This window comes from Mesoplodon bidens, assembly GCF_964165515.1.
Source record: "Mesoplodon bidens genome assembly, chromosome: 14".
NCBI lineage: Eukaryota > Metazoa > Chordata > Mammalia > Artiodactyla > Ziphiidae > Mesoplodon > Mesoplodon bidens.
The window spans coordinates 34,348,371-34,373,230 of NC_138170.1; the positions used below are offsets into that span (position 1 = coordinate 34,348,371).

The 24,860-nt window shown below is 46.4% G+C and overlaps 1 protein-coding gene and 1 long non-coding RNA gene across 4 annotated transcripts in view; one reads left to right on the top strand and one right to left on the bottom strand.

The window, feature by feature from the left end:
• The window catches only part of SPRED2 (sprouty related EVH1 domain containing 2), a 126,574-nt gene extending 102,689 nt beyond the window's left edge, over positions 1-23,885 (top strand). For both annotated transcript variants that reach the window (XM_081254248.1, XM_081254247.1), the window contains 4 exons: positions 53-221; positions 2,408-2,472; positions 18,370-18,519; positions 20,806-23,885. In XM_081254248.1, the coding sequence (XP_081110374.1) occupies positions 53-221; positions 2,408-2,472; positions 18,370-18,519; positions 20,806-21,471 (1,050 nt within the window). In that variant the 3' untranslated portion in view covers positions 21,472-23,885. The remainder of the gene's footprint in view (positions 1-52; positions 222-2,407; positions 2,473-18,369; positions 18,520-20,805) is intronic.
• Positions 12,966-21,877, bottom strand: LOC308627830. 2 transcript variants are annotated; one of them, XR_014017448.1, is made up of 5 exons: positions 21,753-21,877; positions 20,288-20,327; positions 16,938-17,037; positions 15,804-15,979; positions 12,966-15,361 (listed from the first exon to the last, which is right to left on the bottom strand). It is a non-coding gene; the product is annotated as an uncharacterized lncRNA (long non-coding RNA). The 2 variants fall into 2 exon arrangements; XR_014017449.1 differs by having other exon boundaries at positions 16,406-17,037.
• Positions 23,886-24,860: the final 975 nt, after the last annotated feature.

Sequence of the window (24,860 nt, forward strand, 5' to 3'; positions counted from 1 at the left end):
TGCAATCATGACGATTTCACAAGTAACCCGCCTGTGTGTTTCAATCCTTCAGGTGGTATTGGAATGCTATGTGAGAAAGGACTTGGTCTACACCAAAGCCAACCCAACCTTTCATCACTGGAAGGTCGACAATAGGAAGTTTGGACTTACTTTCCAAAGCCCTGCTGATGCTCGAGCCTTTGACAGGGGAGTGAGGAAAGCGATCGAAGACCTTATAGAAGGTATTGAATTTATTGCTGCATTCTCAGCAAAACTATGGGAAGTTTCCAGGTTCTTTTTAATCTGAATTGTCTGCCATCATATATTTGTGGATTCTTTGCAGGAAGGTTGGGGGCCAGGTCAGTAGAGGCCAAAACTTTAGGAACATCCAAGGAGAAAAAAACTTTAAGTGACAGTGCAGGGGAAAAGGAGATGGGTTTCAGAGTAAAGAGTGATTCCAATTGGTTTTTAGACTCTGCTCTGAAAAGACAAGTTCTAGACTTCCATGTGAATGACTTTTTGATGTGTTTTACCTTTCCCTGACTATTGAGAAACAGCTTTGGTCAGATTTGGTCCAGAGGTGGAGAATAGATTCTACTGGGCCCAGAAATCTCCATGCCTTCCCACTGTTGTGTAAGGAGAGCCCAGGGGGTACGTCTGCCACTGAAAAGGCAAAGGGATCTGTGACTCCTTAGTCCATGGGTGAGCAGCTGGTAAACACTGTGTTGCATTTAATCGTGGCCTGGAAGGCTCTTAGGCAGTGAGTTCTCATGGGCTTTTCTAGAATCCACAGAATCCAAACATACAAATTCTCCACTTCGACACATTCAGTTATCAAATCAAAGGGTTCAAGGTTCCATAGCCAGGGCCCTGTGAATAAAGGAATATTAAGCAAGGCATGGTAAAGCCAAATTCAGAATTTGGGGAGATTAATCACAAAAGAATACATGTTTTATTTGTATATGAAATAAATATGTTCTGAAGTCATTTTCTTCATTGCGGATTTGGGGGAAGAGAGAAAAGCAAATCTCAAAAGAAAAATCTCTTAACATCAGCAGGGAGACATTTCTGGCTGGAACACGAATCAGGGAACTGCAATCCCAGGGTGGCCAAAATGAGTAACAGCCAGTGTTCACATCATAGATCTGACACAAGTGGCAAATGTTTAAAATCTTGTTATTAAACATAGCTTTTAAATGTTTAGAAGAGAGAGTATCCTGTATTATTGGTAGAAGCAGTATGTCCATGTACTTAGTCACTGAAGCTACACACAGAATTTGATTCTCTTGTAATTTTTTTCTCTGTAGACACTCTACCTAGCTCTGTTCTATCAAACTTGCCTTAAACGTTGATTGACTAGAGTAATTCAAATAATAGAGAAAAATCCTCAGAGATCAATAGGAATTGCACACAGGGTATTGTGGGACTTGTTTTTCCTCCTGTGATCCCTCTTTGGAAATGTAAATGTTTCTCATTCCTTTCTGAGCAAGTCTTTTGATTTCAGTTTCATGTAATAGCAAAATATTTTCCAAATGTACATTTTGTAAGACCTAACGAAGAAAAGGAGAAGATAGAGACTAAATTTACCTTTTGGTAGATCTATCACTTATGCAAATTTAAGTGTGTTTTTCCTTTTGGCCATTAACAGTGTCAGTTGATTTGATCCACACATTACGGAGTGGTATTAGGAGGGAAAAGGGGAAGTTACAGTAATTTGCCTGCCAGAATGAAGAAAGCGTTGAACAAATAAACCAATTGAACCCTAAATGACCATTATTTTTCCTGATGGAATAAACTGGGTTTTCTGACATGAGCCTAAATGAACCTAAATGTTGGCCCGCAAAAACGAAGAAAACTCATCGATACCCTAGTATTAAGAGAAAACCTCTTTGCCCAGGTATCAGCTTAGAAGGTGGCTCCCACAATCTGGGGTTTAGAGTACAGTGTCTGAATTTCAGCACAGGAAGCAACCATTCTAGCTATTTAGTCAAATCCCTTCGTGAGTAAATGAAAAGCCCTGACCTCTAAGTCCAGTTATGCAGTGAGATGGTGGCCCGTCCAACCTGGAGTTCTCCATCCATTGCTTTTCCCACTACACAGTGGGGGCATGGGGGTCACTGGTGGAGTCCGGTCATGATGCATGGCCTCTGTGGTGCCTCTCTGTGTACTTGTTCTCCAGTGGCCAGTGAGGGAGTTTGAGGGATTGATTTGGGAACAACAGTAGGCAAAGTTCATTTAGGGAACATGTTGGCTAGAGTCAGTTAAGAAGGGTAAATTAAAAGCATTTAATTCCCAGGTAACATATTTCTGCTGGTGATTCACATGTGAAAGGAATAGGATGTGGTTTATTTAAATATACTTTTTTAAGTGATTGGCTTTGACTTATCCTCTTTAGAAACACCTTTTTGTGGTTTTTGTGTCTTTTTAGGCTCAACAACCTCATCTTCCACCATCCATAATGAGGCTGAGCTTGGTGATGATGACGTTTTTACAGTAAGTTCCCATTGTCCTGTGCTTTCCAGATGAGTTGGTGAATAATCAGAGAGAGGTTCTGTTTAGGGGCATGAGAGACACTTGGCAATTTGGTATTTGCTGTTGCTGTTGGGATGCTGTCAGGGAGATCTCTGCCTTGTCATAATCTTGCTGCCCTGGGTTTTCCCTGGTCCCTCATGTTGCCGTGATGCTACAAGGCACATAGTATCAGCTCTCCTAGAGCTGTCCAGGGCACTCTCCCAGTCTTCCTTCACACTTAAGGTGACTAGCCGTCCTGGTTTGCCTGGGACTGTCCTAGTTTTAGCACTGGCAGTCCCTAGTCCAGCAAAATACATATTTCAATCCCAGGCAAACTGGGACAACTGGTCACCCTATTCTCAGAGTCTTGCATTAACAACCAGCTCCCCCAACCTCTCTTGTGTGGTGGGTGCCGGGCAGGGGAGTAGCCTTCCTGATGAGTAATTAAACATCTGATAAGAGAGTCCTGAAGGCCGAGTTGAGGTTAGGGCCAAATGTGCTAAGGCAGGAAATGGCTTGGATATTTTGACACAGCTTGAGTTAATGGGATGTAACTGGAGACAAAATGATTTCTCAGCTTGCCCCTTCACTAAATTCTGTGCTTTTAGAAGTTAATTAAACAAACAGTTCACTGTGCACCTGCTGTGTGCTTGGTGCTGTCAGGAGCTGTAGGGCAGCATTTCAAAGTCTCGGCCTTGACCCACAGGAAGAAATACATTTAAATTGTAACCTAGGACACACATCCATAGACATCCCAAACCAGATCGTATTTCATGCCCTGCATTGTGATTCTTTTCTCTTCCTTTTTATTTTCTTCTGCTTTTTATTATGAAACTTTTCAAGCATACAGGAAAATTTAAAGAATAGTACAGTGAACACCTGTATATTCTACACCTAGAGTCAACAGTTGTAACATTTTGCCCCATTTGCTTTATCTGTGCGTGTGTGTGAACTTATACATGCGGGCGCACACACATAATTTTTCTGCTGATCCAGTTGAAAGTAAGTTGCCTCTAAATACCTGAGCATGCATCGCGTAAAAATAAGGCGTTCTCCTATACCACACCATTACTGGACCTAAGAAAATTAATAGGAATTTCATAATATCATCTAATAGTTCCCCGATAATTCCTCAGTTGTCCCAAGAGTATCTTTTATAAGCTGTGTTTGTATTTAATATTTTAAATATTAGTTGCAACCCTTTAAACTTGATTCCCGACCCACTCATCCTGCAACTAGTAATTTGAAAAACACTACTTTGGGAAGACAGAGGTGTGTGAACCCAGCTCCAGCCCTCATGGAGGTAACTGGGTGATCTGGACAGCGATGAGGTGGGCCTGTGAGAAGCTTAGAAGCCAGCACAGACTGTAAAGTGCTCTGGTCCAAGGTCCTTTACAAGGAGGGTTGTGGGGGTCAGAGAAGACCCCTGGGAGCTGAGGCTGGACCGGACCTCGGTGGCATTGGAACAGGGTTTGGGAACAGGCTTCGAGACGGGGAGCGAAGGTGGCAGCTGGGATGCATGTACTGAGTTGCCTGAGCATTTCAGACCCCGACCTGACGTGAGTAGAGAGTGCTTGGGATGGGGGCACGGGGGGGATATGTCAGGAAATGAACTCAGTTGTGCCTCCGCACAGCGGCTGGTGTAACGTGGCTCTGAGCAGGCTTCCTATAGCGCTCCAAGCAGATCCTCTCGACAGTTGGCATGTTGCTTACATCTGTTCCTTTGTCACGTTTTGAGAGACAAACAACAGCAGGCGGGTTAAAAGGTGGCTTCCTGTGCTCCAGAGCAAAACTGTCATTCGCAGCTGCTTCCCAGCTACCTGCCAGAAGTGATTTATGGAAGCAGGAGAGGGCAAGAGGGAACAGGCTGATGATGGAAGCCAGCATCCCTCCTGGTTTTGTCCTTTAATCCACAGGGGATCAATGTGCTGCTCTAGGGTAAGGCCGAATGCCTGGAAGGAAGTATAGAAACAGCCCCGCTGCTTCCAGACACTCGGAAACTCACTGCAGGAGGAGTGCGACTTAATTGCATTCCCTATGGGCCCTGATGTATGTGATCCTTGCCTTCATTCCACTTGTTTACAAACAGGGGCCTATTAATAGGCCTCCCTTCCCCAAGACAAGCCCAGTCATTAAGCCGTTGACTATTAGCAACATCCCATGTAAGGATGGGAGTGTCGTCAGGGGCTAATGCGCCAGGTTTCCTGTTTGTTCACGAGCTCCCTGTTGTGAGACATTTTGTCCTAAGAAATCGGGGAGATTTCTGAAAGCTGGAGCCATGGAAGAGAGCAGCTGCGTTAACTCCTGTGTAGCCTATAGCTTCCCAAGGTTTGTTGCGTTCTAAAACTTACATTGGTAAGACAGATGTTTAGAACTTGGAACTCATTTATTATAGAAAGAGTATAAATGGTGATAGACCCTCTTACAGCTTATGATGAGCCAGAATGAGAATTTTCTAAGAGAACAGTGTATGTGGGAGAAATCCTTTAGAGGCATAACTTGAGGAACCGGGAGTAGATCTTTTGTTTCTGCTGCTGGAACCAGGGGTTTCCCTCTTTTCAGGGGATTCCTTGGGACCGGGAGGAAGATAGGACACTGGACAATATATGGATGCACGTTCCACGTTGGGGGATGAAGTGGAGGAAGGGGCATCCCCATATCCACCGTGGAGAAGTTGTGGGGCTTGGGTGCTCGCCAAGCCTGGGCTGTCTTATACTTTCCTGACTCTCAGCCCCTAAACCAGCCTGTCCCCCTGACTTCTCAGGATGGTAATTAGCATCCAGCTTAGCATGTGTACACACGTGTGCAGACACATACACACATCCTCTGCCCATGCGTCTTGCCAGTCGCCAACACATTGCCTCGGCAGTCATCCCACGCCTCTCCTGCCACCAGCCTGGTGTGTCCACATCTTTCCTGATGGAGCCACCACCAGAGACTCCAGATTAGCCACTGCTCTGATTTTCTGAGTCTTGGGCTATTGATCCATCTAGGTGTCTTAGTATTTCTCCCTGAACCGATTGTGATTGTTCTCTCTTCTTTCAAATCCCATAGTACTCTTGTTTATTTCTCTCTTGCTACTTGAAAGCCTGTTGCTTTTTTTGGTTTTCGTATTTTAACTGCTGAATGAATGACTCTTCATCTAATTAGAAGCAGTCCTCATGATAGTCTCTACAACCTTATAAAGCTTTGCTGTATAGGTGCTCAATAAATGGTTGCTCTGAACCCCAGTATAGTATGTAACAATCATAGGGTTTCATATTTTACTCATTGGCTTTATTGCTATCCTGGGGGACCATCTAAAGGTGGGTGATTTTGAGGGATTCTCAGTAGCTTCATGTCATAGTTTTCTCGCTGTGTTTTCTGACGCATCTACAACTAGGAGAAGAGCTCCAAGCATCATCACCCACTCTAAGCCTTTGGCTTTTCATGTTCCTTGTTGCCTTCCACCCCTCACGGTCTTCTCTGCTCCCTGGGAGACCTCAGATACCGTGATCCATCCAGGTGCACGCAAATCCCTAGGTAGCCAGGGTGTGCCCAGCATTAAATATGGATGTGGGAGGGAATTGCAGTGTCTGAGCCATTTGGTACAAATTTGTAAGATGAGTAATGGAGAGGGTATAAAGCAACGACAACAAAGGCTAGTGTTCTGTGGCGGGCATTTGGGGGCCCTGTTGAGAGTCAGCCCGCTCTCATCCGTGCCTCTGGCAGACAGCTTTTCATTTCTCTCCCCAGAGCCGGGGAGCCTTGAGAGGGACAGAATGGAAGGACCCTCGAGAGTCTATCCCTCTGTTGTGCTTTTGTCTTGTGGGGGAGACACGTGCTCGGCATGTCTTGTGGAGGAGGCCCACGTGCCCTTGAGAGATGGACAGTGTAGCTCCGCGGAGAGGCCGAGTTGCTTTGCTCCCCAGCTTAGGACTGACATTCTCCTGGCGCCCTACAGTTGAAGACTCTGGGCCCAGAGGGTTTGGGGCCCACAAGGAAGTGGGGGTCATCGGGGATGGGGAGGCAGTGAGTAAAGGGACTATATAGAACTAGAGAGGCTCTGGGTTTTATAGTCATTTAATGAACAATTTTCCAAGTTCTTATTTTGTAGGATTGGATCCATTGAAACCTGGTGGTTTCTTTACTGCTGCAGAGCTCTAAAATCATTTACAAATGTTAGTAGCATCTTCATAGCTAGACAAGGAGAATTTTAATACGATCTTGGGAGAATGCAGCTGCAGGGTACACGTACTTCCAGAGCAGGCTCGTCGAGAATCTGTGGTCAAGTGCTGTTGGTGCTTCAGCTGTCATTGTGCTGAGTGGCTGGATTCTGTCTCTAAAGCTGGGGGATTAGGGAAATATTTGCTTTATAGAAAGATGCTTGGGGTGTATAAAATAGCTAAGTCTTCATCTTCCATAATAAGAAGGCCTTAAATAATATCCAAAGCTGCAAAGCAGGAAAGAGTAGTATTAACAAGATGCTGTTTAAAAAGATGGAGAGAGAAATACAAGGAGAAAGAGCCACAAGAATTTATTTCTCTGGGGAGTGAGAAGCTGAGATGGGGAGGGGTGAGATCGCTACTTGAGATATTAAATGATATACACGTATTGATTTTTTTTTTAAGAAAGAAAAAAATAAGAGGGAGTTTTCTCAAAAAGGCGGGGAGGGGGTTGGTCAAGGGAGGAGGAGGAATCCAGCAATCCTGATTTCCCGCATCTGGGGGTTTAAAGAGATTGAAGAGACTCAACAGAGGTTGAGTTGTGTGGCTCTCGGTGCTCTTCTTCCGGCTGTTTTTTTCTGCCTAGTGTTAGGAAGCAGTGTGTCCACCATGGAAATAATGGCACATTAAAGGTAGGAGACCTGACAAGAGTTAGCTGGAAATGTTTGGCTTGCAAGGAGGTGAGAATAGCTGTAGACGTGCCAACGCCTCAGAATTCTAGGTCTTGGAATTGGAAGGGATTTTTTCATGTCAGCTGAGCCAGCCTCCTTCCTTCTGGCAAACAAAGTAGGATTTGCCTCATTTTATAGACACAAGTCGTGAAGTCAGATGGGCGACTTGCCTAAGATGACACAGCCAGTTCATAGTGGAGGGACAATGAACACCCTCTCCTCACTTACCCCGTTCACCACTGCCGTTTTGCTCTATGTTTGTTGAATAATTATATTTATGGTATTTCAGCTCTATTTTTTATGTCAACCTTATGCAAGAGTTATGTTTTAGGTTCTCCTGGACCCAAGTTGGAAAGGGGAGAAGAGATAAGAGAATAAATATGTAACCAGTGCCCCGTGTGGCCCATTCATGTGACAGACTTGGAGCCTGAGAGTGTGTTACAGCCTAGAAGTCCCCAGAATAGCAATAGGAAGGCCGGCCCTATATGAGGCTTTTTTTCTTTTTTTCTTTTTTCTTTATTTGGCTCTGCCGGGTCTTAGTTGCGGCACGCAGGATCTTTTAGTTGCGGCATGTGGGATCTTTAGTTGTGGCATGCGAACACTTAGTTGTGACATGTGGGATCTAGTTCCCTGACCAGGGATCGAACCCGGGCCCCCTGCATTGGGAGTGCAGAGTCTTAGCCACTGGACCACTAGGGAAGTCCCTATAAGGTTTTGATTTATTTTCCCACCTCCAAGGTTAATTCTCCCACCTCAGTATTGCTTCTGGATTTGGGCAGCACTTCTCAATAGGGATTCCTAATGAACCCCTCACACTTTACAGCATCCATCCTATGTAACGAGTTAACTTCTCTCTTGTGCACCTAGAATAGCACTAACTGTGTACCGTCATTTGCAGAATCGAGAAGAGTCATTCATAGCATTTTGTGTGGGTCGGAATTCTCTCCTAGAACCCAGTTAAGAAAGGCTGGTTGGGATATATGTATATGTATAGCTTATTCACTTTGTTATAAAGCAGAAACTAACACACCATCGTAAAGCAATTATACTCCAATAGAGATGTTAACCAGCCTTTCTTTTTTTTTTTTCTTTTTTTGTTTATGTTGTGGTGTTTCATCATCCTTTCATTGTTTAGGTAGGCAGTCCTCCTTCACGTAGGAAAAATGTCTTTTACAGCACTGTCAGATTTTAGCCATGTTTTTGCCCAGACTGGAAAACGTGGTTCTTCGTCGTGCCCTATGCTTGAACCCTTGATATCCTGTTCCTCACAAGCTGCATTTGATTACTTTCTGGCTATTCAGAGCAGTTGCTCCTAATGACATCTCCAACCCCTCCCCTCCACTTCAGGTATTTTCTAAAGCGTGGCTAGAACATGTGGTTGAAACCAAAGTATGAAGCAGTAATTTGTCTTGTCCTAGATGAGCTTTTGAGTCTTTGCAAGTTGTGGTTATTTTCATTCTTGATTAAGTAGAAAAAAATGAATTTGTGGAATTCTGTAAATATCAAGCTTTCACTTATAGAATCAGAAGACTGCAGCATACCACAAAATTTTCCTTTTCTTGAAGAGTTTTTTCCACCTAATCCATCCCCAACACACATTAAAACTGAAGGCAAATCTACCAGTTATGTAATAAATGGGGTTCGTTCACTGATTTTCTAAGACAGGGGATGTTTTTAAAAGGTAAAGTGGCATGTGACTCCTGTTTGTGCAGAGTTTGGAGGTTGGGGAGAGGCCAGGAGTCTAAACTTGGTTCTGCCATTAATTAGCTGTGATCATTGATCCTTTTGGACTCAAAACCTTCCCAGGGTGAAATATTTCCTTTGAGTTACTGTTTGCTGGCCCAAGGGGAGGAGAAGGAAAGGCACTGTGGTGTGGAGCTATCCCTGGCACTGCGCCCTGCACTTTCATGTACGTTACTGTATTTGGTCCTCACAACTGACTATGAGGTACTTATTGACACTTCCATTTCTGCAGATAAAGTCCCCAAGGCTCAGAGAGGTGAAGCAACTTGTGCTCAGTTCCATACACTGTTCACCTAGAATGCAAACCCCAAATCTGCTTGCTGCCTTTCAGAGAACTTTAAGAAAAGGAAATATTTATTCAATAAGTTTCAATAGATTTCGCATATGAAATATACCAGATTCTCATCATTGCCAAAGAGCCGCCTAAATAATGGACTTTTCAACTAGTACATTGGCTTAAAACCTCAACTGACTTCTTCAGTGGCACTATGGGGTTCTCTTGTGCCTGCCTGAGACCCCCAGTCTCATTTTAGAAGATCAGTTGATCAAAAATGTTTCTGTTGGGCTTCCCTGGTGGCGCAGTGGTTGAGGGTCCGCCTGCCGATGCAGGGGACACGGGTTCGTGCCCCGGTCCGGGAAGATCCCACATGCCATGGAGCGGCTGGGCCCGTGAGCCATGGCTGCTTAGCCTGCACGTCTGGAGCCTGTGCTCCGCAGCGGGAGAGGCCACAACAGTGAGAGGCCCGCGTACCGCAAAAAAAAAAAAAAAAAAAGTTTCTGTTGTCTTTACCCTTGGAATTAAGGGAGTGGGATAGAGTGGTGCAGGGAGAGAATAAGTAAAAGAGAAAATAGGTTGAAAATGTAAATTACGTCTAGAGTTTGACTAGTGAAACTAATGTATGGCGGTTTGTTAAGAAAAGCAAAAATGTTTTGGGGGAAGGACAGCTATGCTTTGTGGATGACACCAGGGAGCGGCGTCCCATTAATGCTGCTGGCTGAGACCCAGCACTGCATGGGGTGGCATGGAAGTTCTCAGAAGATGGGTGGGAGCTGCTTTATCTTCTGAATGCCAGTAATTATCAAGCTCACATTGCACAGTAAGAGGAGGATCTTTTTATTCAACACGTAATACCTACAGTGGCTAAATTAAAGCAATTAAATGTCTAAGGTTCAAACAAAAGCTTTGAAATGCTCTCAATTTCAGGAAGCCCAAAGGCATTTTGGTAGTCCACCAACTTGTGTCTTTCTTCACTTACACATGTATCATCTCATCTTTTTTTTTTTTTTTTTTTAATTTTTTTTTTTTCTTTTTGCGGTATGCGGGCCTCTCACTGTTGTGGCCTCTCCCGTTGCGGAGCACAGGCTCCGGATGCGCAGGCCCAGCGGCCATGGCTCACGGGCCCAGCCGCTCCGCGGCATATGGGATCCTCCCAGACCGGGGCACGAACCCGTATCCCCTGCATCGGCAGGCGGACTCTCAACCACTGCGCCACCAGGGAGGCCCCATCTCATCTTTTTAAGCTGTGGATAGTAATATACTACTATTTCCATTTTATTAATTCATGCAGAGTACATGTTCAAGGTTACCTGAAACCCGCTTCCTGATCACAGCCCTGCCAGTGAAGCTAAGCTGTGGCTTTATCAGAGTCCTTTCCTTTCATGTCAAAATTTCACCTAATTTCAAAATTTAGAAACATAAAACTTTTTTTTCCTATAAATTGATTTATTAATTTATTTTTTTTTTCTGGCTGCGTTGGGTGTTCGTTGCTGCGCGCAGGCTTTCTCTAGTTGTGGCGAGCGGGGGCTGCTCTTCGTTGCAGTGCGCCGGCTTCTCATTGCGGTGGCTTCTCTTGTTGCGGAGCACGGGCTCTAGAGTACGCAGGCTTCAGTAGTTGTGGCACGCGGGTTTAGTTGCTCCACGGCATGTAGGATCTTCCCGGACCAGGGCTCGAACCCGTGTCCCCTGCATTGGCAGGCAGATTCTTAACCACTGCGCCACCAGGGACGTCCCTTTTTTTTTAAATGTGTGGGAATTTTGGTTTTGTTGTTGTTTTTCACCGTAGAAGAATGCCCACTTTATCTATCCTCCGGGTCCTGGACAGAATACTGTCTTAGAGTCTAGGACAGAGTCATCTCCTTTCCCCTCACCAGCAGCCTCTTAGACCCACACTGCCTGCTAGCTGGAGCCATAAAAGATTTCCTGCTCTGCTTGCCTCTTTGAAAGAGGACACCTGGAACCAATGTAGGCCCTGAGGACAGGTGAGCCAGTGTGACCTGTTGACAGAATGGGGGACAAGTTCCTGTTTACCAAAGGGAAAAGGATGAGCCATAGGCCTGCCGGTCTAACAGCTACTGAGGGGAAAGGCTTGCTTTGCTGAAGAGTTAGAAACAACAGCTCAGCGCCAAACCACTGGAGCCGGCAGTCTCCTGACGCCCAGCACAGTTTACTGTCTTCTGAGAGGCAGAAGATGCCCAGACTTCCATGAGATCAGTCTCATCTCCCAGCCAGAGGCTGAGAAGAATGCTATATACTTATATATAAATGCATGTGTGTATACATGCTTTTTAAAAAAATAAAATGGAAGCCCCTGCAATAGGAAGAATATTGAATATTGCTTTGGTCGTATCAGTGGCTGAAATCTATTTTGGTGGTAGATTGCAGTAAAAATAATACAAATTGGGGTCATAACTACTAGCTAGCCGTCTTTAAAAATTCAAAACATCAGGAATTCCCTGGCGGTCCAGTAGTTAGGACTCTGCACTGCCACTGCAGGGGGCCCAGGTTCGATCCCTGGTCGGGGAACTAAGATCCTGCAAGCCACAGGGCGCAGCCAAGAAAAAAAAATTCCGCAGCATCTACAAGACAGGGCAGAATTCTACTTTTATCAGTCTGAATTAATCCTGCAGCTTTTTCCCCAATATGGTGATGACTTCTTATTTTATATATTTTTCATTGAGGTATAGTTGGCATACATCCTGTGGCTCTTGAATCAACTAAGCAATCGTCTTAGACTCCGCTGTAATGTTCTGAGGAGGAAGCCAGAACGATTACACATAAAACTTTTAGAACTCAAACAGACCTTGGAGATCATCCAGGGCGACTCCCTGTTTTACACATGAGGACACTGAGGCCCACAGAGGTTAACAACTGGCCCAAGACATGTGGCCTAGCCTGGCCTGGAGTCGAGGCTTCCCAGTTCCCTCTGAGTAGTGCTATTTTTGCTTAACGTTTCTGTATGATTCCTGGATGGCGCAGATTAGCTCCTTAAACAGTTTCTTCACTTTGTTTTCTATGCCTTATTCAGAACACATAGGCCTGTCACTCTCCAGAAATGGCTGCTCGGATAAGGCTTGGCTCTACGAGCTGCATGTTCACATCAGCTCATGTGCTCCTGAAGATACAGAGAGGATCAAGCAGCTGTACTTGTTTGCTTGCCTCTCTGGAGGTGGCATCCATCCCATTTGTCTTCATCCCCAAGAGGGAGAAGAAAATTAATGGTTGGTTGCCAGCCTTCCAGTGTTTTCCCTACCAGTGTGGACTTGATCAGGCTGGTCGTGTCTCTATTTTATTAAGGTTGGAGGGGGCCACTCTTTCATGTTAGTACCCTCTGACTCTCGCTTCCACCTCCCTTCCCTTTCTTGTCTCAGCCTCCTGTGCTTCCTTATTAAACGCTTGTCTCAGATTACTGCCTTTAGGACCAAGCCATGCAAAGCTTATTACTCAAAATACGTGTTTTAATATAACCACAGAAAAAATTGAAAATGTACTCAAAGGTATACCCCTTAAAAGGGGGACGAAATTTAGGTGGTTAAGAAACGTAACTCCCATACATAAAATAGATACGCAACAAGGATGTACTGTATAGCACAAGGAACCATATTTAATATCTCATAATAACCTCTAATGGAAAATAATCTGAAAAAATGTATGTGTCTGAATCACTTTGCTGTACACCTGAAACTAACACAATATTGTAAATCAACTGTACTTCAATTTTTTTTTTTAAAGAACCCCCATGTTATAGATATTGTTCCAAAGTACAGAAAAAGGTAGCACACTGCCTAGCTCAGCTGACAGGACTAGCGTAACACTGCTGCAAAAATGAGCAAGACGAGCTCAAGGAGAGGAAAAACAGGGGCCAAACTCACTTATGAATCTAGACGTAAAGTTTTAAAGTAAAATATTACCAAATCACATCAAATATTTATAAAACAAATGTAATGGAAGACCAGTAGAGTAGATCATATCCCAGGCATGCAAAGATGGTTTATATTAGCAAAGTTTAACTGTTTGATTCATACATTAATAAAACAAAGGTGAAAGACTGTAGTCATCTCAATAGACACAGAAAAACCATCTGGCTACATCCAACATCTTTTGGTGAAAACTCTTAGCAATCTAGAATCCAAGGAAACTTTTGGAACTTTATAAATTTATTTATTTTATTTATTTTTGGCTGCTTTGGGTCTTTGTTGCCGCACGTGGGCTTTCTCTAGTTGCGGCGAGCGGGGGCTACTCTTCGTTGCAGCGCGCGTGCTTCTCACTGTGGTGGCTTCTCTTGTTGCAGAGCATGGGCTCTAGGAGCATGGGCTTCAGTAGTTGTGGCATGAGGGCTCAGTAGTTGCGGCTCACAGGCTCTAGAGCTCAGGCTCAGTAGTTTGACACACGGGCTTAGTTGCTCCGCGGCATGTGGGATCTTCCTGGACCAGGGCTTGAACCCGTGTCCCCTGCATTGGCAGGCGGATTCTTAACCACTGCACCACCAGGAAAGTCCAAAACTTTGGGAACTTCATAATCACTCCAGTTATCTGGAAACATTATATATAATAGAGGATCATTAGAAGTCCCACCAAAGTTAGGTTCAAGACAAACAGAGCCATTCTGTTTTTCCATATCATGCTGGAAACCCTGGCAAAATGTAGTAAGGCAAGAAAAAGAAGGTACAAATATTGGAAAGGAGACCAGACTATCTTTCGTGGGTGACAGGATTTGCTTAGAAAAGTCCAGAGAATCACTGGATAAAGCATTTTAATTTTTATGAGTTAAGCAAGGGGACCCAATCACAGGATCAGTAACTTTTTGTTTAGAAAATGGAAATGCTTAATCTCATTTCGTTTTTGCAGTAACCCTGAGGACAGTTTTTGTTCCATTTTGCAGATGTGAAAACTGGAGTTAGAGGTCACCTTGACCAAAATCAGACAACTTATAATTAGCAGAGAATTGATTCAAATCTAGTCTGCCTGGGCTGAGACCCTGTTTTTTAGCATTATAACATTCCATCGCATTTCTGTTGTTCAGTGCCTCATGTTAGGTTACAGCCTTCTTAATTGGACATCTTTTTAACAGAGCATTGACACTGAGCTGGAGTCGAACGCAAACCCAGAGGCAAGTGTTTTTGGCGGGTACGTTTGCAGGTGACAGTGGTTGTGAGCACTGCTTCACGTCACACGGGACCTCCTACAAGCGGGTGGCGTCGCAGTGGCAGTGTCTGGCCTTGTTCACAGTGGGTGGCATCAAAGCCTGGCTCTGCCTGCTCTCTCTGATTCAGGAAGCCTGCCGCTGAAGCCACCCCCCTAAGGAGCCTGAGGTCCCCAAGCACAGAGGACCTCTGCTTTTGTTCTTCTTGAGCTCAAACCTGTAGCACTTCTGAGATTCCCTTGCCCCACCAGCAAGGCGAGCTGAAAACGCAGCCAGTCTTTCCAGGTTGAAGGTGAAGCTCTCGAATTGGTAGGTTGCTGGGTGTCATTAGCTTGTGCACAGAAGTAACAGAGACATGTTCTAGAATCTTGCTTGTTGATGTGCAGATGTGCACAGCCTAGTGGCTGCTTTTCTCCACGAGCAGAGAAGGGGGCACCAGTCCAGAGGTACTTGTGATGAAAAGTTTTTTCCTCTTGCCTCTCTTGGAGATACCCTGATAGTACATTCCTTCTGTTGGTAGGTCACTTGAGCCTCTTGACAAGATTTATCTGATAGCAGAGATGGGAAGCCTCAGCTTCCGAAGAAACCTCTCCTGCGTGCTCTAAGCCCAGAGCAGGCGGGCAGGGGGGAGGCTGTGGGCTGGGCTGGGACCTCCCTGCAGGAGGCGGTAAACTGGGGGCACGCCTCAGCCTTCTGGCTTCCCCGCTCCTCTGTACAGATTTGTCATCAGATTAGGAGAATTAGAAAGGCCTTTCTCAGCCTTACGTTCTCTGAATTGTCAGAAAATTGTCCAGGAAACTTTGCATCTTACAGTGGGAAGAGGCTGGTCCGGGCTGGGGAGGAAAGGTGGGAGCATCAGAAGGGAGAGTCTGATTGGCTGAGGAGTACTAGGAAATACCGGGTGTGCCTCGTTTCTCAGAATGACTTTCCCTACATTGGACACAGGTCACAGAAAACAGGGTGGATTCAGGTGACTAACCCCAGGCGACAGATGTGTTAACTGAGTTTCCAAGAACTAATGGCGAGTGCGTATTACAGTGTTTAATACGAGGGTAGCTTCTAACCTAAGACGTGCCTGGCCCATGGGTGTTGGATAAGAGTTTAACCCTTGAGATTTGAATCATACTGAAGGGCCCTTATCTACTCATTCAGAAAGTATTTATTGAGATCTGTAGAAACCTTTGTATTCTGAGACACCATCCCCTTTTCTCCTGAGTTTGTATGAGTCAGGGCGCACCGTCTTACCTGGAATAGTTGTACTCGTATTAATCTCACCAAGATTAACACAGAGCAGGCACTGGCGTGGGCTCTCCTGGGCTTGCGAAGCAGCGGTGTGGTGCGTTGAGATCCCACCGGGCTTGGCGGGCAGGGTCTGCATTTCAGTTCAGCTCTGCCCGCGGTTGCCTGCCACCGGTCCGCAGGATCCCGAATTTCTCTGAGTCTCTGTTTTCCTGTGTGTGACGCGGAGACAATATTTTGCCTGCAGTGGTGTTCACGTGTAGCCAGGGCCTGACATCATAAGCCCTCGCATGATGTGAGACTGTTAGGGGTTGTTTGCTCTGTCGTGCTGTCAGCTTACAACCACTGGTGTGTTAAAAGAGGGAGGCAGGATCTCCAAAGACATAAGGAATGGGTGGGTGGGAGTTGGAGGACAGACCAGAGTTTGGAAGAAAGTAAAAATTCTTGTGTATCAGTCTGGTCTCTTTCAGTTACTGGCATTTGAGGGGTAAATAGCAACTCTTTCCTATCTGAGTTCTGAACCAATTGAGAAAAAAAGATAGGAGACCTTTCTTTACTGATGATGTTAGTGCTGGCTTACACCTGTGGGAAGTGGACATTCCAGGAATGGACCCCAGGATTAGACAGACCTGCCCCACCAGGCACATGTGCACTGGGTCTCCACACCCTCCCCACAGTGGGGTGGGCTCTCGACCTCCAAGTAGACCGCACGGTCCCAAGAATGGTTGCCAACACATGCAGTTTGCCAGCTGGGTGGCTCCCAAGAGGTAGAAGAGGGAAGTAGCAGGCTCTGGACACCCTGTTCCATTCCACCTGCTGCAGAGGAGTGAGGCAAGAGAGAGGCCAGGAATGTGATGCAGGTGGAAGGCTGCCACAGAGAAGGAATCGGGAATGGGGGAAAGGTGCACCCAAGGGACGAACCCAACGCATTCTGGGGTTAAATTATCAAAGGGAATTGGCTCTTATCTTCAGGACATCTTAGGGTGGATCAGGATTCAGGCTTGGCTGGATCCAGAAGCTCAAGTGGTGTCTGCGGGGGCCTTCTTCCCTTGGTTTTGCCTCACTTCATCCTCACATAGTTTCTTTCCCTGCCGCCCCACCAGGATTCCAGGCTTACAGGACCCTTAGCTCTTAACTTCAGAGATAGAGACAGACAGCATCTTTTCTTACCTCTTCATCAGAAATCTCTCTGTATTGCCTCGGGGAGGACTGTGTGTGTGTCCACATCTGAATTAGTCACTGGATTGTGGGACTGGAAACAGCATCAGCCCTGCATCACATGAACCAAACAGAATCAAAGAAAAATCCAGGAGGGTTGGGTTTCCAGAGACATGCTGCACATGTCCACCAGGTTTTAAAAATTAACGTCAGTTGTGCTGCATAATGGAAATACGGGTGTCTTTTCTTTTTCCTGGATACTTGTACTCCCATTTTTCTAAGCATTTATTACTTTATAAATGGGGGGGAATAACTTTTATAAGTCTCTTTGTTTTAACCTTACCTTGCTCTCTGGAGGATCTATGACATGAACAAAAAACAGGAAAATAAAAGGAGATAAATAAGCAAATACAATAAGGGGAATATAAGAGTGAGAAGCTACAGCCAAGGAGTTCCTAGATATTTACCAGAAATATGACACCTAGATATCAAGGAAAATCTTTTCATTTACTTGTGGGAAAAAAAGGGGGGGTCCATCACTCTAAGGAAGTACAGGTGTAGTGAGAATTCTGAGGGGCCCTGGTCTTAAAGGCAGTTGCCAGCTGCACTTGACAAAAGCCTTTATGAGCATGCGGCTCCTGGGCCCCAGGGATGTGGAGAGTGTCCATCACCTGGGGTCACCGGGGAGCATGAAGCACTTAGGTGGTGGGCATACAGGGAAGCGAAGGGGGCCTGTGCTCTGTCCACAGCCACAGTCCATTCTGATAGCTGATCACCTTCCTAAGACACCATCATGGAGGCTCCAATCTGAACTAGTCGCCTCTACTGGGAAAACAGCTCTGCTTTCACTCTCCAGAGATGGTGACCCCCAGGCTTGCCTCTGAGCCAAAGATTACAAAATTTCTTCCTGGAAAGCCAGTACGCATGATACCCCTGAGGTATCCTTCATCTCTGAGACGTCCCCAGGCTGGGATTAGTTAGCCCCACAAAGGAACATATGGGTTTGATTGTTGCTTGTTTGCATCTCCTCTGCTTACCCGAGGACCTCTCAGCCAGGGCCACAAACAGGTGACCATTCTTGATCCCAGCTGGAGCGCACCAGCAGGAGGCCTGGTGCGGTGGGCAGGTGACCATTCTTGATCCCAGCTGGAGCGCACCAGCAGGAGGCCTGGTGCGGTGAGCCCTTCCCCAAAGCCGGTCACTGCTCCCACAGTTTGAGAAAACAAACCCAGCTTTCCAGGGTCTGTGGCTGGGTTTCTCTGCCCGCTGTGTTTAAACAACCCAGCCCTTCAGGGGTCCTCCAGCCTCCCATAGCCAGGATAAACTCAAGATTCTGGGGAGTCCAGCGAGACGCCACCGGTGTGCGTAGACGGTGTGTTAGGTTTTTGTGCGGGTTTGGTGTTTGGTTTTTTTAATTAACTCACGGCTACCTCCTCCTACACAGACAGCTACAGACAGTTCTTCTAATTCGTCTCAGAAGAGGGAACAACCTCCTCGCACAGTCTCCTCCCCCACGTCCTGTGAGCACCGGAGGATTTATACCCTGGGCCACCTCCACGGCCCATTCCCCACGGACCACCATCACCTCGAACAGGTGAGTGGCGGTCTTGTTCCTCGGAGGTCACGGGGTGGACGGCTCCTGATCCTGGAACGGCCTCCTTCCCCTGGCGTTCAGCCACGTGCCAGAGCCCAGGCCTCTTCTTTGCTGCTACTTAGTACCTCTGCCCCCATATTGGAGGTGGTGCAGGCGACTCACCCTCCACGCAGAGTTTTCTGTGTGCCGGGCACCTCGCCAAGCCCTTCATGTGCTTTATCTCCTTTAATCCTCACAAATCACCCACAGGCAGGTCCTCCGCATCCCCAGTTGAGAAATGGGGAGGCTGAGGCTTAGGGAGATAAGAGTCCCTGTTGGAACAAGATTCAAATGCAGGTCTCTGCTCACACAGGACACTGTGCTACCTCCTGGTAGCATACTATGCGTTAGCATACGCTAACACTATGCGTTCCTGCGTCCAAAGGGCCTCCTGGCTTTGTGTGAAAGCACAGAACTGCGATTGGGACCACAGAATACTGTACACTTGGCTTGAGCGCCCTGGCATCGCGGGCTGCAGGCCCAGGCTTGCTTGGGGAGCTGTAGCTGGAATTCAGTAATTCAACAAATATTTACCAAGCGGCTGTTTTTCAGAGCAGGTTCTCAAACTGTGGGGTGTGGACTGGTGCCCATGTGGGTGATGTGGCCACCAGTCTGCTTTGAAAAGAGAAAAAGCACGAGGCACCGAGGTTTTATAACATAGATTTATATGACTCTCTTTTTCAAAATCCATTTTACTGTGTGTGCTTCCTAATATTTTTGGCATTAAAAGTTCTTTTTTAAAATCACTTTATGGTAGCAGTAGATGGGAATTGACTTTTTGACTCTCCTTGCTTTGCAAGATAAATTATTAGCAAAGTCTGTGTCAGCTCCCAAGATTTGTTTTGAAATAATGAAGGATTATGATTTTCCAAAGTTGGGGAAACTCTGACATCAAGAAATCTGGCAGGAATTAGGGCAAATCAAAGCCTGTGAGACGTGGCCCTTGCCCTCAAGGAGCTCACAGTCTGGTGAGAAGTGATGAGTAAAGCTAATTACCGTGTGATAAATTCTAGGACAATATTATAATGACAATATTGGCAACAGGTACCCAGCACATCCTGTGTGACTGGCCCTATGCTGACACCGCACAGATTCTTTCTCTTCATTCTTTCAGTAGCCCTATGCAGTTTGATCAGCAGGGAAACCAAGGCTGAGGCTTAGCGACTTGCTGGTAAATTTCATGGTCCGAATTCCACTCCAGTGGGTTTGCTCAGAGCCATGCTCCTCATCCCTTAAAAAGCCTTCATGCTCAAAGGGCGTTGAAGGTGGAAAATCTCATTGTTTGCCACAACTGGGATGCCCTGTGCAAGGCAGGCTTACCTGCATCAACTCAGTAACTATGTATTCAGCACCCGCACCCGCTCCTCTGGACAAGGCACTGATGCAAACTGTAGCGGGACAACCTGCAGAGATGACTATTCCTTCCTAAGGGATGCAGGTTGGGTTTGAAGGCTAGAGGGCGTGTCCCTGGGTTGGGCCATCCTGGGCTCAGATTCAGCTCTGCTGCTCACCACCTGTGAGATCCTGGCAGGATTCAAACACAGTTGGCCTCTGGAGCCTGTACTCTTACCCTTTGCATATCTCAACATCTTATCTTCCCAGCCACATTACAAGGTACTTGTGAGCCTCATAGTTCGCTGTTTTGCACATGACCCACAGTGAGACATGCGTTGTATATCATGGCCCAGTAGGCACATGTTATGTACACAAAGATAACAAGGGTACTTACCTTTGTAACATGCAGTGCACTCCAGTGTTCTTCCGTTTCTCTGAAAAAAAAGAAACCAGTCTTTAAAAAGAGAGCATGCCGTACAAAAACAGGTGAAACTAATCTAAGCTGTTAGAAATCAGGATAGGGGTCACTGTTCCTTACCTTAGGGGTGGGGCGTCACAGAAGGGAGGTTGAGGATACTCTAGGGAGGCCTCAAGTTCTGCTTTCTGATCTGGGCATGCCCAGCTTCTGAAAATTCACTTTACTCTTAACGTTGTGTATACTTCCCCCTCCCCATATATGGTAATACTGCAACAAAAAGGGGGGAAATGCTGGTCTCCACCCATTAAATTGACTTCCTGACCCAGGAAGGGATTGGGACTCACAATTTGAAATACATCTTTGACCCACAAGCTGTTCAGTAAGTACAGGATGGGTCAGGTCCTTAAAGCAATGCCTTTGCCAAGGTGAAAGATGCATATCGGAGGTTTGTTTTGCCACTGCTATGAAGTAACGCCTCCTTTTTCCTGGGGCAGCCGATGCCAAGGCCCTACCGCCAGGTGAGCTTCCCGGACGACGACGAGGAGATCGTGCGCATCAACCCCCGGGAGAAGATCTGGATGACGGGCTACGAGGATTACCGGCACGCGCCGGTGAGGGGCAAATACCTGGACCCCTCGGAGGACGCGGACTCCTACGTGCGCTTCGCCAAGGGCGAGGTCCCCAAGCACGACTACAACTACCCCTACGTGGACTCCTCAGACTTTGGCCTCGGCGAGGACCCTAAAGGGCGCGGAGGCAGCGTGATCAAGACCCAGCCCTCCCGGGGCAAGTCCCGGCGGCGGAAGGAGGACGGGGAGCGCTCTCGGTGTGAGTACTGCCGCGACATGTTCAACCACGAGGAGAACCGGAGGGGCCACTGTCAGGACGCGCCCGACTCCGTGAGAACTTGCATCCGCCGGGTGAGCTGTATGTGGTGTGCGGACAGCATGCTCTATCACTGTATGTCGGACCCCGAGGGGGACTATACAGACCCGTGCTCGTGCGATACTAGCGACGAGAAGTTTTGCCTCCGGTGGATGGCCCTCATCGCCTTGTCGTTCTTGGCCCCCTGTATGTGCTGTTACCTGCCCCTGCGGGCCTGCTACGACTGCGGAGTGATGTGCAGGTGCTGCGGCGGGAAGCACAAAGCAGCTGTGTGACTCGGTTTCCCTCCCCACCGCCCTCCATCCACAGCCCCAAGGGGACTTGTCTTCTCCATCCTCTCATCTCTGCCCGCTCCCGGGTACCCAGGGCGCCGTTCCAGCCTGGGGAACCTGCCTGGTGGACTCTGCACCCCTGCATCAGTCTCACCCACGTGCGCGCACACAGTGTTCTAAGGCAAGGAACCGCCGCCGCCTAGACCCTCATGTATTATTAACAAGCTGTAATCAAGCTAACCGTCTCATCATACAGGTGTTGATTTCATGTCCTTCCTACCCACCTCTTCCAGTTCCAAGGCGCCTTCAGTGGGAACTGCTGATTTTTTGGTGGGTTTTGTCGTTGGTTTTTCCAGGAGCTCCGAAGACCATCTTTCTCTTGGTTGAGCTTGCCTGTGGCTAACGAGCTTGCTTCCTCAGGTTCCTGTGGAAATGGGATGTCAGAATGATGAAACCCTGCCAGATGTATTTTAACCTGCAGTCAGTTATTATGTATAGGAGGTGAGCTAGTTAACAAACTTCTACCACAAAACGAGATCGCTTTAACTTTTCTAAAGCCAAACTTCCCATGTAAGCTGCAGTTTCTATCTTGAGCCCATCATCATCTTCTGTCTCCACACCCCTCCCCCAAAAAAAGTCTGTCAGTTACTCACTGATGCAAAACATTGTCTCGTAAAATGACTGAGAACTGAGCCTTAGCTTCAGATGAACTTGCGAGAATCAGGAAAATTCTTTAAACTGCATCGCATCCTCTCAGACCAGGGCTAGAAAGGGGATTCCAGGTTTCTCCGAGCCTCCCTGGTTACCCCTAAAGAAGAACTTTTTAAAATTATGTCACCACCACTTGTAAAAATTTAGCAATATCAGAAGAAACCGCTAATGAAGTAAGAAATTTTGCTCATTGTTTTGCAAACCAAATAGTCTCTTCAAACCAAACCAGTGTTCTCCCAAACACGGTCCAGTTGAAAAACGCTAAAGGTTGTAAATAAAACTTACGGGAGCTTTTTTCCCCCCAGTGGCTATTTTCTATTAACTGGGGGAAATTTTAAAAGTCATCAATTTGAAGAGTGGTGGGTTGCATTTTGTTCATGGGTTTGTGTTTTTGTTTTCATTTTGGACTCAATTTCACGTCACCAAATTCTTCGTTTACACTCGGAAAAAACAAGGCCATATGTAAAAACCCTTCCGATGCCTAAGTGTCTTTCTCCTGCAGACCCAAACTTGCCACTTTGGGTGCACGGATGGTTAGGTCAGCAGGCTGGGTCCACCTGTCGCCTTGCCACGTAGGAGGCTTCTAATTAGCTGGAAAAGAGTATTTTTCTAACATATTGCAAGGAATAGCCAAATGTTACTGCAGAAAGAAGAAGTGAAGAGTGGTTACCTGTACCTAGCATAGTACAATCAGAACGCCGTGGAGACCATAGGGGACAGGCTTGTCAGCGCTGGCTCTTCTTCCCGCCATGATCTTCCTGTGATTATTGCTGAGTGCATGGCCTCATTCCTCTCTCCCCACTCCCCCCATCCCTTCTCAACTGCACACAGGACATCAGTCTCCAAGGAAAGAGACTTTTCTTCTAGTCTGCCAATCATATTGGGAAAGTGCTAGCCACGCTTACCTTCCTGGGAATGTTTTCAGCTCACCTGAGAGCCCTTTGCATTTCTTTATCAGGTCATCGATGTAAATACCCAGTGTGCTTATGAGTTTGTTGGTAGACGTTTTCGTTTGTCGAAGTGACTGGTTTGGGTCTTCCAGTTTGGGAAAGGAGCAGACAGCTGTTAATCTGGTGATGCAAGAAAAGAGCCACTTCTCAGTCTGGAGAGCATCTAGAAACCTTCAGCCAGCCTCCAAATGCTGTCGAAAGACCATCTTCTCCCCCGTCCTGAGGCATTTTCTCAGGGTCTTTCTCAAGGTCTCCTCTCTACAAAGCACAACACTAATGTATGTTTTATTAGACCTCAGTTCAAGCGTCCCTATTTATTTCAGTAAGAATACACCTATCCCAGCTGCTTCTGTTTGCCCTCTCTGTTTATTCATTATCTGTTTCTATCTTCCTTTACCCCTTGTCCTTTTCTACCCCTTGTCCTTTTCCACCCCTTTGAAGAGTTAACGCTAGTGAATCTTACTCCGCGTATCCTTTTTGGTTTGTGAAGAAGGCACAAGGACAGCCATGGGGACATTTATGTAAATACGTCTCTCTCTAATTGCCACACTGCAGCCGAACGGGGTGTAGTGTTTTCCCAGTCAGCTTTGCCATACTGATGTCAACCATCTAAGAGAAATTATTCAGATTTTATTTTTGTATCTGTGGTAACAAAAACATTAACCAAAAGATTTTCTGTTTGGAAGCTTTCCCCGAACCCCCCCCCCAAAAAACCACCAAGCTATTTGCTCACATTAACAAATTAAAGTGCCTGAAGCATAATTCATTCTTTACCTGTATACTAAAAACCCCGTTGTATTGATTTTTTTATAATAAGCCTTTTTACCTCTGTGTAAAAAATATATATACAAGTGTATGATGTACATTTTAGTTCTTAACTTTTTTTTATGGTTTCTAATATGTATGACCAATGTAGCCATTGCTTTAAAATGTACCATGTAAATATAAACACATCCTATCAGATCGCTGGCTTCGGGATGTTTGTCTGGAGACAGGGTGGCATTCGAGCCTCTGCGGACGTGGGAGCTCTCGCACACAGGATGGGAAGGGGTTTCCTTTCGAGGAGGATGTGTGGACACCGGTCTGTTTTTGAGGCCCTTCCCGCCTCTGGTTATGTCATATTCCCCAGGGGAGACTGCAGCTCCTTGGGCTCGGATGCCTCAAGTGAAAAGAATGCTGTATCACCGCCCAGGGAACACCCCCGCTTCCTCGGCCTGGCTTCCCCCATGCGTGCTCCACAGAGGGAGCCGCTGTACTTCCTCTGGGTTGTTTCCCACTGGTTCCTGCTGAACCTGAAGAGAATGTGTGTGTGTGTGTGTGTGGAGTTTGGAAGATAGTTTCTCACAGAACACAATTGTTAAAACTGCAAGATCCTTGGTCTCCTCAGAGCGGTTGGATTTTAGTGATATTTGGTCCACTTTCAGTTCCAAATGGGATCTTTGGATACTCAAATGTTACAGTGACAATCCCTTGGAGGAAATAGAGTGTGGAGTCCTTTAAGGGTCACAGAAGAAAATTTTCAGCACTCAGGAGGTGCTTCAAAATGCTCCTTCCTTTCTCAGTTCCTCCTCTATTCTGGGACCCTAGGAAACACCAAGAACCGGAGAGGACAGCATCTTTTGAAGTACAGGAGGCTGAAGCCCTTGTGGATATGTTGTGAGTATGTAGACCTACAAAACATGTGTGTTGAGATTTCTTTTCCTGAACCTCTCTGCAATTCTAAATTAGGTT